This window comes from Triticum urartu, chromosome 1 (genome assembly GCF_003073215.2).
Source record: "Triticum urartu cultivar G1812 chromosome 1, Tu2.1, whole genome shotgun sequence".
Taxonomy (NCBI): domain Eukaryota; kingdom Viridiplantae; phylum Streptophyta; class Magnoliopsida; order Poales; family Poaceae; genus Triticum; species Triticum urartu.
The window spans coordinates 105,176,386-105,189,433 of NC_053022.1; the positions used below are offsets into that span (position 1 = coordinate 105,176,386).

The following is a 13,048-nucleotide window of genomic DNA, read 5'->3' on the forward strand; positions in this document are numbered from 1 at the left end:
TTCTCATCACAAGTATCCAGTTCTAGTTGTATCGATCGGGATACAACTCCAAGTGTCCGTTACCGTAGGACAGGCTATCGATAGATGTTTTCTTCCCTACAGGGGTGCACCCACTTACCCACCACGCTCAATTAACTCTGACCGGACACACTTTCCTGGGTCATGCCCGGCCTCGGCCAAACAATACGCCACAACCCGACCTAGGCTTAATAGAGAGGTCAAGCACGCCGAACTAAACCTATGCCCCCAGGGTCTTGGGCCATCCCCCCGGGAGCTCCTACACATTGCGTGGGCGGCCGGTGAGCAGACCTAGGTACCTCCTTCAAAAGGCAGGAGCTTACCAGTCCAACCCGGCGCGCGCCGCTCAGTCGCTGACGTCTATTAAGCTTCGGCTGATGTATACGATGCAGAACGCCCATACAATGCCCACGTGATGGTTAGTGCTATCAGGCCAGAGGCCCCTCGGATCAAATATCCAAACCGTTAGTGTGTTGGCAGTGCGGTCACGAGCAGAGACTCACGAAAGATGTGACCCCATCACCCCGTCTCGAGTACTTGTGGCAAGGGCTAAGAATGCCCGGCCACGCCTCATAAGTATCTCGCGGGCACCTTCCAGGTCAACCCGACTCCAGATCACTCGCTATTAAGCTCGCGCGGGTACCCCTCAGGGCCGACCCGTCTTTAGTAACATGGTTCAGTGTAAAGTCATAGTAACCATAGTAACTGTGTGTCTAACACCAAAGGGAAAACCCGAGGAATCACCCCCGGTGAATTCCACTCGATGTTATGATCAAGGTGAACGTAAGAGGATCCACCCTCGAGGTTCACACTTGAGGGGTTGCACGAAGGAGCCGTAACGGAAGTGATTAAGGAGGAAATCACCCTCGATGACCTCGACCGTATAGCTACACGACAGAGATCTCATTAGGAGTGATGTAAGAGGTTCCACCCTCGGCACTCGATGGTAACTCTGCAGAGTCATACAACTAGGGGGTGATGTGCGGTGTTGGGGCCTGGACATCGATCACGTTGATCGAGTCATCGAACATAAAGCGGGGCAACTGGGACAAGGTGGGGGTCACTGATGGATCACTAACCAACCTATACTAAGCAGTTTAGGATAAGCAGGTAAGGTAACAATAAGCAGGTAACAAAAACAGGCCATGCATCAGAGTAGGATCATACATAAAGCAGTAGCAGTTCTAATGCAAGCATGAGAGGGAAAGAAATGGGCGATATCGGAATGCTCAAGGGGGGTTTGCTTGCCTAGAAGCTCTGCTGAAAAAGAAGAAGTGTCGTCGATGACGTAGTCGATCACAGGGGCGGCATCGGTCTCGGGGTCTACCGGAGAGAAGAGGGGGAAGAAACAGTAAATACAAAGCAAACAGATGCATCACTAAGCATTACATGACGATAGGCAGAGCTACAACCTAACGTAGTACTAAACGTTGCAGACGGAGGGGATAAACATCCGAGGATGAATCCCCGGCGTTAGACGGATTCCGGACATATGAAAGAGAGGGGACGGTTCCATGTTCAGCATGCTAGGGGCATGTGACAGGTGAATGGACCGCGCATTCGAATTCGTTGGATTTTTCTGAGCAACTTTCATATATAAAACTTTTTCAACCGACTTGCGGTTTATTTTATATGAATTTCCAAAGTTTTAAACATTTTCTGAAATTAATTAAATTAACAGAAAGGAAATATGACGTCAGCATGACGTGTTGATGATGTCAGCAGTCAACAGTCCGGTTGACTGGTCAAAACTGACATGGGGGACCCACCTATCATAGACAGTGGGTTAAATAGAGTTCAAACTAATCTAAATCTAGTTAGTAAAACTACTGGGCCCACCTCTCAGTGTCTAATTAACTAAACTAATTAGTTTTAATTATTAAAATGTTTTAATTAGAGGATTAAGCAGTGGGACCCGCACGTCAGTCGCACTGGGCTATCCAGTCAGCAGTTGACTGGGTCAACGCAGTCAACTAGGGCCCGTAGGGCCCACTGGCAGTGAGCCAGGGGTGGGGCCCGACCAGCCACGTTTGCGGACGGCGCCGGAGTTGGCTCCGGCGAGCTCAACGCGGCGGAGCATCGCCGGACTTTGCCGGAAAATCGCTACGGGGCACGGGGAGAGGTGCGGCTAGGCGCGTTCGAACGAGCGCACGAAGGCGCGTCGACTGGGGGCGGTGGCGTCGCTGGAGTTGGCCGGAGTGGCGCCGACGAGCAGCGAGGGCGGCGGTCGTGCTCGGGCGACGATGAGGATGGTGCTACAGGACACCGTTTCACGCGGTTTTGCCTGCGTTCGAATGGGTACTCCTCCGCGCATCGATCTGCAGCGTCAGAACGGGCGGAGGTGGCCGGCAGAGGCATCGGCGATGAGCAAAGGCGGCGACGGCAGCTTCAGGCGTAGACGGGTTCAGCGTTAGAGAGCGCGAGCGGCCAAAGTAAACAACTAGGCGGGGTCTATGGCGCACGAGGAGCACGCCAGGGCAGTCGGCCGAGCTCGTAACGGCTCGGGAGCACGACAACGGTAGCAATGGCGGCGACCGGAGCACGGTTGCGGTGGCGGTCGGGCACATGCCCGAAGGCGAGCAGGAAGAGGAGGGAGGAGAGGCGGAGGTCACCGTGCGGGCGCAAGGAGGCCGGTGATAGGCTTAGTAGCAACAGGGGGTCGCCGGAGAGGAGGAAGATGGCGGCGATCGTGGCAGATGGAGGTTGAAGACGGGACGATGGCGACGCTGATGGGGCTTCCCCTCCTTGTTCCGGTGAGGTAGTCGACGAAGGCGTCTACGGCGCGCCTCCTGGACCTGCTAGCGAGGCGCGGGGTGGGCAGTGGCCGCGGCTACGGCACAGCCATGGCGACGGCGGTGCTCGGTTGAGGAGGGGAGGGGATCAGGAGAGCGAGGGAGAGAGCGACGAGGGAGAGAGGGGGCGAGTGGGCGAGTGGGGAGGGAGCCCGAGGCGTCGGGGCTGCCCTTACCCCCTCGCCGGCGACGTGACAGCGCGGGGCGCCGCGCCGGGTCCGGTGGGAATGAGCTGGGGGGGCTCGGTCGCGTGAATAGAGAGGAGAGGGATGACCGGGGAGGGGGAGCGGGCCGCCCTAGCTGGGTCGGCTGGCCGGGTGGGCCGAAGCCCAGGTGAGGCAGGGGCTTTCTCTCTATCTCCCCTGCTTTTCCTTTCCTTTTATTTTTTTATTTTTTATTTTCAGCAGCTTTTGCATTTTCTTTTTAGCGAAAATGACTTTGCAAAATTATGCCACTGGACAAAACAATTTCAAATAATTAAAGTGCACTACCACAAAAAGGTTGGGAGGCTGTTGGAATAGTTGCCAATTTTATAAATTAAAAAGGGCATTTAATTTATTGCTTAGGTCACTGTTTTAAGTAGTTTAGGCCACTTAAACCCTTTGCAAAAATGTTGGTTCACCACAAATATTAGTTGTGGAATATTTTGTACATGATGAACATTTTTGTTTTCATGTTTGAGAAATTTTGAATTTCACTTAGCATTTGAATTTGCATTCAAAGGGGAAGTTGAAAGAAACATGAGATAATAATGATCAGGCACATGTTTAGCAAAAAGGTTAACTTAACCCCAGGGGTTACTGTAGCATCATTACACCGGGGTGTTACACGACGCTAGCCAAGGGGTCCCTCCCCTACTCCCCCCCCCCCCCCACACACACACATAAGGAAAGGGGGCACCACTTCCTATTGGGCCATGGTGGCCAAATAATCCTTCCACCACTAGGCCTTTTAAGGCCCATTGGTATTAAATTAAATATAAAAGCCCTCTAATAATTACTAGAGCCTTTTATTATTAATTTAACACCTCCAGAAACTTTTTCCACCTATATATTATTTGTCGGGAATACCCAGTGTGCCCGATAATCTCCGAAACCCTTCCGGTGACCCCGAAACACTTCCAGTTCCTCTCGAAACTATTCCAAATATTAATGAAAATATCCACAAATAAATCCTCTACATCCTCGTCCTACTAACATTCAGCATATCATGATTACTTTAAGCTTGTGACATGTAGGTTCGGTAAATCATAGACATGAACGAAAACCCCTTCATTCAATGACCGATAGCAGAACCGTGGACGTCCATATCGATCCCTATGATTACACGAATAAAATTCGAGTGAACCTTTGGTTATCATGTGATGTTCCCTTTGCTTCATGATAATTTACAAAACCCAAGACGATCAATGTCCTCTTGAGTCATGCACATGCTCACCATACCGTTCTTCTCATTACCGGTTTTGTTCTTCTTTCCATTGAAGTGTTCCGGCATCCCCGTAACTAAGTAACTTGTGTCTAATGAGACGATGATGGATGTCTTCACACTAAGAGGGGCGTAAGAATATCACTCCATTGTTGGAGGAGCAAATCCCACTCTCGAGCTATCTAGTCCCTTGTCAAACTTTTCGACGAACCTATAAGTTGTCGTTATGATTACCTAGTTACCTATGACATTTGAGCAACCCCAAAGTCCACCATACGGTAGGAAGTGACTACGACACTCTCATGGTCTGAGGAACTAAAACACATGCTAACACTCCGTGTTAGAACAATTGATTTCAGACGATATTATCTCAATGCATAACAAACCAGTTTGGGTCGATTCAATATGATTGTTCTTCTAACGTCATACTCTCAATGTTATTTTAGGACTATTGTTACACGTAATGGTATCCTAAGATCCAGAACACATGATCATCAACAACACTTGAGCCAGTCTTAGATGTGAGACCAGGAACCTATCTTTTATCGTTTATCATTCCAACGTGCATATGAGTTTTCCATTGAATCACATATTCCAGGATCATAGCAGTTATAGTATGAAATGTAAACTCTTAGTTATGGGAAATATAATAATACAATATTATTGCCTCTAGGGCTTATTTCTAAAAATATGTGACAATGGTTCCTAGAGGTCATTGCTAGAAGAGCATTTCAGCCTACCATGCATAGAGTTAGAGCAACTCTATCAAGTCATCATATTGGCAGCCTCCATAATGCGTATGGAGTGTATGGAGTGCACTACATATGCATTATGGAGGTCGTCAAGGTGATGCGCAAACTCATAGTCTCCATATTTGTGCTTCCATAATCATGAGACCTACTTGTCAATGGGACATCCCTTTCCCCAATCTCCCTACCATCCCACATGAAGTGCGGGACCACTAAAGTTTCCTTCATGCCACATGCAACTATAGTACAGAGTGGACTCTGAAAGGCATCCTCGAGACACCAACTATGAGGCTAATAGACCAGATATGGAGGGCACTCCATAAGTTATGGCAATTCTCACAAGTATGGCGACTCTGCTAGAGTGCCTCTTTTTTGTGACAAAATTGTCGTATTGGTAGTTATTATGGCAATTTGGGCCAATATGCCGACTCTGCTAGAGTTGCTAACACACCACATTCCACATCTGCAATATATATCTCATACAGATTTTAGATATGCCATAGATCACACACACGCACGCTCGCATGCGCGTGCACGCACGCATTTCCCAAATTACAATGCATGACATTTTCAGATCCATTAAACTAACTATGGGGGGGCTAATTATTCTCTGTAGGGTACCACATAATCCTATGTGGCATCCATGTCGTGGTCGCAAGATGGGGCACACACCCGATGTTTGGAAGGAGGTGCCTTAGAGGAATGCATGATTTATGTACGGTGGATCTCCATATCTAATGGCATTGAATGCAGTAGTGGCTATTATAATGGCAAGGATAAGGGAAGAGTAGGGGAGCCATGCTTGACGAGGAGCGATGGATAGGGGAGGATCCACGTGGGTTTGAGAGTCCAATAGAGAGAGGAGAAGATGGGGCACTAGTAAAAATAGTGGGAGAAAAATGTTTGCTTAGTAAACTAGGAGGTGAGTTTTCTTCCCTAGCACTGACATTTTGCAATAGTTTATATTGCTAATGGCATGATGTCTTGGTTGGGTGAAGATGCTACTGATTTCAATCTATTGATTTTCTGTAGGAACATAGAAGCATTCATGTGGAACATTACTTAGAAAAATCCTTAAAATCTAGCATCCTTAATTTAGACCAAGGTTTACATTGATTGTAACACATACATAAACTAAACTAGAGTTTCATTCACTATGTTTTGCTACCTGATTTTGCCGCCATGGACAAGGGCAACGAAGCATGAGGATAGTGCAAGGTTGCCATAGCATCCCGAATTGGGATCTAGTGGTGCTAGTGACCTTCCTCCTTCAACCTCGATTGCAAAGTGCAACGAAGACCTTCATTGTTGGTGGTGACCGACCCTTGTCCTAGCTGGAGAGCCTACTTGTGCGAGCACGTTCTTACCTTGTGTGGCACCTCACATCAAGACCGTGGTATGCATATAGTTGTTGGTATCACAAAAAGTGGTGGTGACATACAATGACTTTGACTTTGGTAGTGCTTCTCAAGCATTGGTATTGAGCTTTGGGGTGAAAACTTAAGGTCCGACTCTTATTGATTATATCTAGTAATGGTGATGTTTCTTGTGTTTTCACCTTGTTGAAGGCATTGTTTGGATGTGCTCAGACGTGTTCTTCAAGGTGAAAACCGAAGATCTAGTCTTTGGTGGTTGGATCTGGCGACAGCGACGCTTGAGCATCGTTCCCTTCCTGAAGCCCTTGCTGTTGGAGGATTCTTCTCGGTGATGTCAAGAGATGGTGGTGTAGATATGGTTCCTGGTGTATATTTTATTATCAATGTTTTGATCGCTTCAGAGTTTTTTCTTTTCTTTTAACTCCACCAAGGCATTTGTGTTAGTTGTCTGCATCTAGCTACGCAGAGGCCCAATGTGTGTTCATTTATTGTATGTATCTCCTTGATGCTTCATATTTAGTTAATAAAATCCATAATGTGAAAAAAGAATTTCACTCACTTACATATACATTTTGATTAAAATTACCACATTATTGAATATACAACACTACCATCTTAAGGTGACGTTTACACATTTTGAGGGGGAGTATATTTCTTACATGTATAATTAACGTCTCCCAGGAGACCAATATCTTCAAAGTTCATCCTCTACAGAAGTCCTCCTCCCCTCATTTTTTCCCTTTATGCTACCAAATAAACTCCAAGAATCATATATATCTCTAGTGCAATTACGTTAACATTTTTGTGTGATTGAGCTATATTCTCCATTGCTCTGACTAGTTAGCCTAATAGTAGTTTGTTGGTTGATTTTTTCATAGACAGACTAGCTAGACGTTGTGATATATCTAACACTGCTTTTAATGTAGATTCTAAAGCAACCATGGTTAGCATAAGCATTTCAAATTCCCATGCCACAATGGAAAAAAGTGCATCCTCCTGTAGATTCCCAACTTCAAGGTTTCTTTGTTCATTTTAGGGTGTACGATGAATTCATTTTCCAAGAAGTGTTTTACGATGTACCATTCCAACTGCCAAGTGCATCCTTTTGGGTAGTGGTGGTCGCATTCTCATATTCATCCAAGCAAGACAATATAATATCCCTAGCAATATCTACTTTTTACGCATCTTAGCTCTATCAGAATTACACACCTCAAACTTAAAATTTAAGATTCATCGCCATATTTCAGAAGAACTTCGATACATAACGAGAAGAATAAAGTCGAATTGATTTCCGGGGTTTAAGACACCCATATTGCGTGATGGGGGGAATGCATCTCAATTTCTTGAATTCCATCTTTCGAAATCTCCGTGCTAGTGCCTCATGCAAACAATCTATCAAAAATACCTTTGCATAGGTGTCTTTTACTAAATTAAACTATTTTTCGTAATTGCTCCGAGTAGATTTGTGCTTTTGTTGTTTCTTTTGAGCGATTGTGACAAAATGACAATGTCCTGCAACACCCCAACTAATTTTTCCTTTTCTGCTTCCTCATAATATAAGTGGATGGAGGAAATGAATTTGAAGTCAAGGCTTTAAGATGAACTATTTGGTGGATGAAGGAAATGCATGCTGATTTTTTCAAGTTTATCTTTTAGGATGTATGGACAATGCAAACAATCTGTCTAAACACTATCTCATAGCTGTTCTATCTTCTCCTAATTTTGAAGAAACAATAATTTGCAGGGGATTTTTTTGTGTGGGGGTAATTTTGAAAAATATCATTCCAGTGCTGGATGTTTCTTCTAACAAATTATCATGTTTTGTAATAGCTTTGAGCAAAAAAAAATTGCGGTATCTTTGAGCAATTGCCACAAAATAGGAGTGTCCTCCAAGTTGCAACCAACTTTGCCTTTTCTATTTCTTCGTAATTCTTTGTGCATTTTTTGCGGATCTCATTTGTCTCTACAATAGCAGACTATGCAAAACCCATACCCCAAGGCCCAAGGATCAACACCCATCTACACTGGCTGGTCTACCAACACATGCATTGTTGTGTGCACCATTCGTTGTGCACAACCAAAACACAGCAAGGCAGCGTGGACATGAATGTGCTGTGGGAATAATTGAGGCAAGCTAGATGGGAGGGAGAGAACATACATAGCTAGAAAAATAAACAAATTGCCCCCATAAATTCCACTGAACGTGCATGGGGGATGTAGTTCTAGTAGTGTTCTACTGCCTCTGTCCTTTGATTGGTACTTTAGATAAGGTTAAAATAGCATCCACATGAGACCATCTTTTGATACCCCCTTGCCCCTAAACTATACACTTCCACACCAAACCATGCACATCATCTTTCTTCCCCAATTTTCATTTCCTCTTTTGCCCTCCAGTGAAGCAACGCAAAGACCATGACAAAAAAAATTGTATGCTACCTTGGACATATGAAGGAAGGCCACTATATAAGCATTGGTCACCCCACGATGCCAAGGGAGGGAAAGGAAAAGGACTTGCAAGCGAGAGACATCCTCGACCTCCAAGCAGAGAGAAAGATTCATAGTATCATACAATGGGCAATAGCTTGAGGTGCTGCCTGGCTTGCGTGCTCCCCTGCGGCGCGCTGGACCTGATCAGGATCGTCCACCTCAGTGGCCGCGTCGAGGAGTACGGCCGGCCGGTCGCCGCCGGCGAGATCCTCTCTGCCAACCCGAACCACGTGCTGAGCAAGCCGTGCTCGCAGGGCGTCGTGCGGAGGATACTCATCGTCTCCCCGGAGTCCGAGCTGGAGCGCGGCCAGATATACTTCCTCATCCCGGCGTCCTCGGTGCCGGCTGAGAGGAAGAAGAAGACCGGCTCCACCGCTGGCTCGCAAGGCGCCGCTGCCGTCGCGCCGTCAAGGACGGCAAACCCTGGCCACGGCGGCAAGACGCGCAGCCACGTTAAGAGCAAGCCGTCGTCAGATCACGGCAGTGGCCGTGACGTGCGGTCCGAGAAGAGGTCGCTGCACCGGCGGCGAGTGAGCACCGGTGGCCGGACCGCCGTGTGGAGGCCACACCTCGAGTGCATCGTGGAGGGCACTTGACTAGTTCACTACCTAGTTAATTTTTGTTCTTTCTTTTCCTTTTTCTTTGGCATGGGTGTCATTTTTCTCTCTTGTGCGCATGGTTAATGTGTATGCTTCCTTGTGGCCCTTTTTGTAAGTGTACATCCATGTAATGTTTTTCCCTTCCTTCATATATATGATGGACATGGAGAGGGAAGGTTCTGAATTCTTGTTCTAACTACTGCCCTTTTTTCTCCTCCAACTATTATTGTTGTTCCGTTCTATCCTCCGTTTTTTGTGGATGAGTGTTTGATTGGCTCAAGGAGGAGGATAACATATGAAAATGGGCATGTGCTTCTTTTTTTCTCAAGAAAATAAAAGGAAAGAAAAAACAATGCCACAACTTGTGTGTATGGAGTTTCAATCTGTTCATCCTTTAAAGGTCAAACTAGTGGTAATGTCAATCAATCCTCACTGCTTACCTTCAAATAATCCATGGAGCCAAGCACAAGTTTGGTCTCTTCTCACAACCAAGATACATATCGAAGGTTAGATTAGAAACGAAGCCTTAATTTCCAATCATGCCTTAGTTTCTAATCATCATTTGCTAACTAATAGTGGGGGACATACATCATTAGACCATGAATGATTGATGGTTCTTTCTTAAATTTCATGTGGAGGTTGACAAAAAGACACCCTAGCAAGCAGCATTTTTAAGTAAAGCCAGCTATTGGGCCATGGTTTTAGTGCTTATTCTAGCTTTGTAATTGATGCCTCCCCGTTGAAAGTTGAAACCATGCCTTCTGTGCCAGTAGTACTACTCATTGTAGGCATTAGCAAATGCATCTGATCGGTACCCTCAATATAATCATCCAACTAGAGAACAATTACCTACTTAAATATGCAAAGGAAAATGACACATAATGTCAATGATCACAACCTGTGAATTTTCTACAACTTTTCCATAAATATCAGGTAACATTTGTGAATATCAGGATGCTACTACACTTTAAAGTAACTGCTTAAGAATGTGTGCTAAAGCATTTTATTTTCCATTTCTAGAGGTGCATGCTTCGGCTGTTCTCTGCTAGAGAAATTTTCACTTTAGGTGCCAATGCCATCAAAATATTCCTGATTAATGTTATTGATTATTGGCGCAAGCAAGTATGCTATGCTGTTGAAAACGAAAAGTTCATTACTTATCTGAGAACTGAAACTCTGGGAACCTCCAAAAGAAATAAAAGCAATATTCTCCCAGTTCGCCAATCCAACAAAATCACTTCAGATAGGACAGAAAGCCACAGTTGTTCAATTGTCACAGCAGAGTGGTCTTCTCACATCAATCACCAGCAACAATAATTGGCCTTGTGATTGGAGAGGGAATCAATCCTCTGCAGAAAACTAGAAGCCTCCCCACTCTTACTCTGACATTGATACAAGACACTCCTATCCTGCAGTCTGTCCCAAAGATTTGAAAGCTTCAGTATTTCTACTCAACGGAATGACAACTCCTTCACACAATCACACACATGCCTATGTGCAATGAGCCGATTAACGCATCTAGTTGGAAAGTTTCCTACTTTCCTTGCTCTAGTTGATGTTTCTGAATTTAAAGGCACAAATTCATGCACATTTTTCGGAGCTCATGCATACTAATTTCATACTAGTACACATCTTTCAACACGCCACATTTCCTCGCCACTAGGCAGCTGAATCTGACGAATCAAAACATATCAATATTCAGAGCATTTGGCAGGATTGCCATTTTCATTGGTGCATGCATCATCAGTCGTAAATGGGAGAGAACACTTGCATATTTTTGTTTGCTTCTACAGCTCATACAGAGTTGCAGACTTCGATCTGAATATACTACTTCATACAATAGGCTTGCGTGAGCTCTTGGATCAGGTACCATCACAAGGAGCTGCGATAACAACACATAGTTCGAGCAAAGGAAGAAAACAAATGGGCATACACACATGCTGCTGCACGAATTAAGGTGTGCAGACCAAATCATGCACTGATTCCCATGCCGACTTGATTTGTTTCCGTTAGTTTACTTCCAAAAGACAGCTAAGGAGGCGAGGAGGAGGAGCTAATGATAATTAGCGTGGGGTTTCAGTATTAGTCAATGATTGGCTTCACCTTGGCCCTGCTAGCCGCAAGAGATTGATTAGTAGTAGGAGCAAAGCATTGGTGTTTTTGCAGACCAGGATGTTTTTGATCTTTTATTGCTCATATAATTATTAGGGGGTTAGGCTGGTGGAGTGGTGGTTAGAGACTAAGAGTACTATGGATTTGTAGTATTTGTACCTTTTTTTGGGTTTATACTATATATGGGAAGGAAGGGATAGCATGTAGAAATTGTTGGTGCGCCTCTCAGTTGTGCTGTTTATCCATTCATGGTAAAAATGACAAGACATTGACCCTTGAGGTGACAGAAATAACCACGCATTCATGCAGGATATTTCTTGGAACTTAATTAGCCTATTTATGTTGCTTGAATGTTATTAGTTTTCTAAGATATATTTTATTAGTTAGAATTTAAATTGTAATTTCTATTTACCATGCACTTTTGTGTGGTAAAAAGGGCACATTGCTTGAACTTATGTAGAGATAAGCAATTACTTTAGGCTTGTGAGTTTATTTTAGAGCTCATTATAAGCAGGTTTTTTATTTTTATCTTCATAAAAAAAGACAGTTATACTATTCCATGTCCTGTACAATCTCAGATTATGTATATATTGTTTTGATAAACCTCGTCAAGAGAGCAGGGGTCCCCGCAATGCCAAGAAGAAGAGAATTGATCCGTAAATGAGGGAAACAGGACCCGAAATCCATACAAAGCACATTTAACTGAAGAAAACCAGCAAGCACACACACACCCCTGTAGCTAGACCCAAGATCACCGAATATGCCTCACACAATCACACTCAACCAAGTCGAGCTCTGCAACCTCAAGAGCACCCTTGCGAGAATTTTCTTCAATCTCATCCGGGCAGCAAATAAGCCTATATTACTAGAATTTTTCTGTGAACTGAACATGTTCAGAGTTTCAGACTACACCAGACCAAACTCTGTTTTAACTTAGCAGGAATTGACTCTATTATTGCTAAATTTATACTGACAACTGAACAATCCAGAGTTACAAATCACACCAAAGTACACCCCGGCTCACTCTCCCCACTGGGGCACGAGCGAGTTGTTTTTTTAGCGCTCGACATAAAAATCCCAAAAAAACGCAGTGCGCTAGCGAACTCGTGACCTCATACTCCTGAACTCCCACTGCTAGCCACTAGAACTGATGGCTGGCGGTTATTGATAGCAGGCGCAAAATATTTAAGAACAAACCGCAAAATCGAGATTTGAAAACATCTAAATAAAAATTCAAAACATTTCTTATTTTTTTAAACTCAACTTAAAAAAACTATTTTTTAAAAAAATTATGTGAACAATTTTTGGAATTCCAAACACTTTTTAAAAAATACAATTTGTTTCTGAAAACTTGAATAGTTTTTAAAGTGGGACAAATTTTTTGAAAATTCTAAACATTATTTAAAAACACAAGCTACTTTTGAAAATGAGAACAATTTTTTAAGGGAACAAATTTGTAAACACGACAAAATTTTAAAAATTCCAAACAT

General features: G+C 44.3%; 1 protein-coding gene across 1 annotated transcript; it reads left to right on the forward strand.

The window, feature by feature from the left end:
- Nucleotides 1-8,830: 8,830 nt before the first annotated feature.
- Nucleotides 8,831-9,642, forward strand: LOC125515012. The gene has a single exon (XM_048680456.1). The coding sequence runs from the start codon at nucleotides 8,931-8,933 to the stop codon at nucleotides 9,441-9,443; it is 513 nt and encodes a 170-aa protein (XP_048536413.1). The 5' UTR covers nucleotides 8,831-8,930; the 3' UTR covers nucleotides 9,444-9,642.
- Nucleotides 9,643-13,048: the final 3,406 nt, after the last annotated feature.

Bases quoted from the DNA above. Each gene is read 5' to 3' on its own strand.
- LOC125515012 (XM_048680456.1), top strand. From the start codon at position 8,931: ATGGGCAATAGCTTGAGGTGCTGCCTGGCTTGCGTGCTCCCCTGCGGC.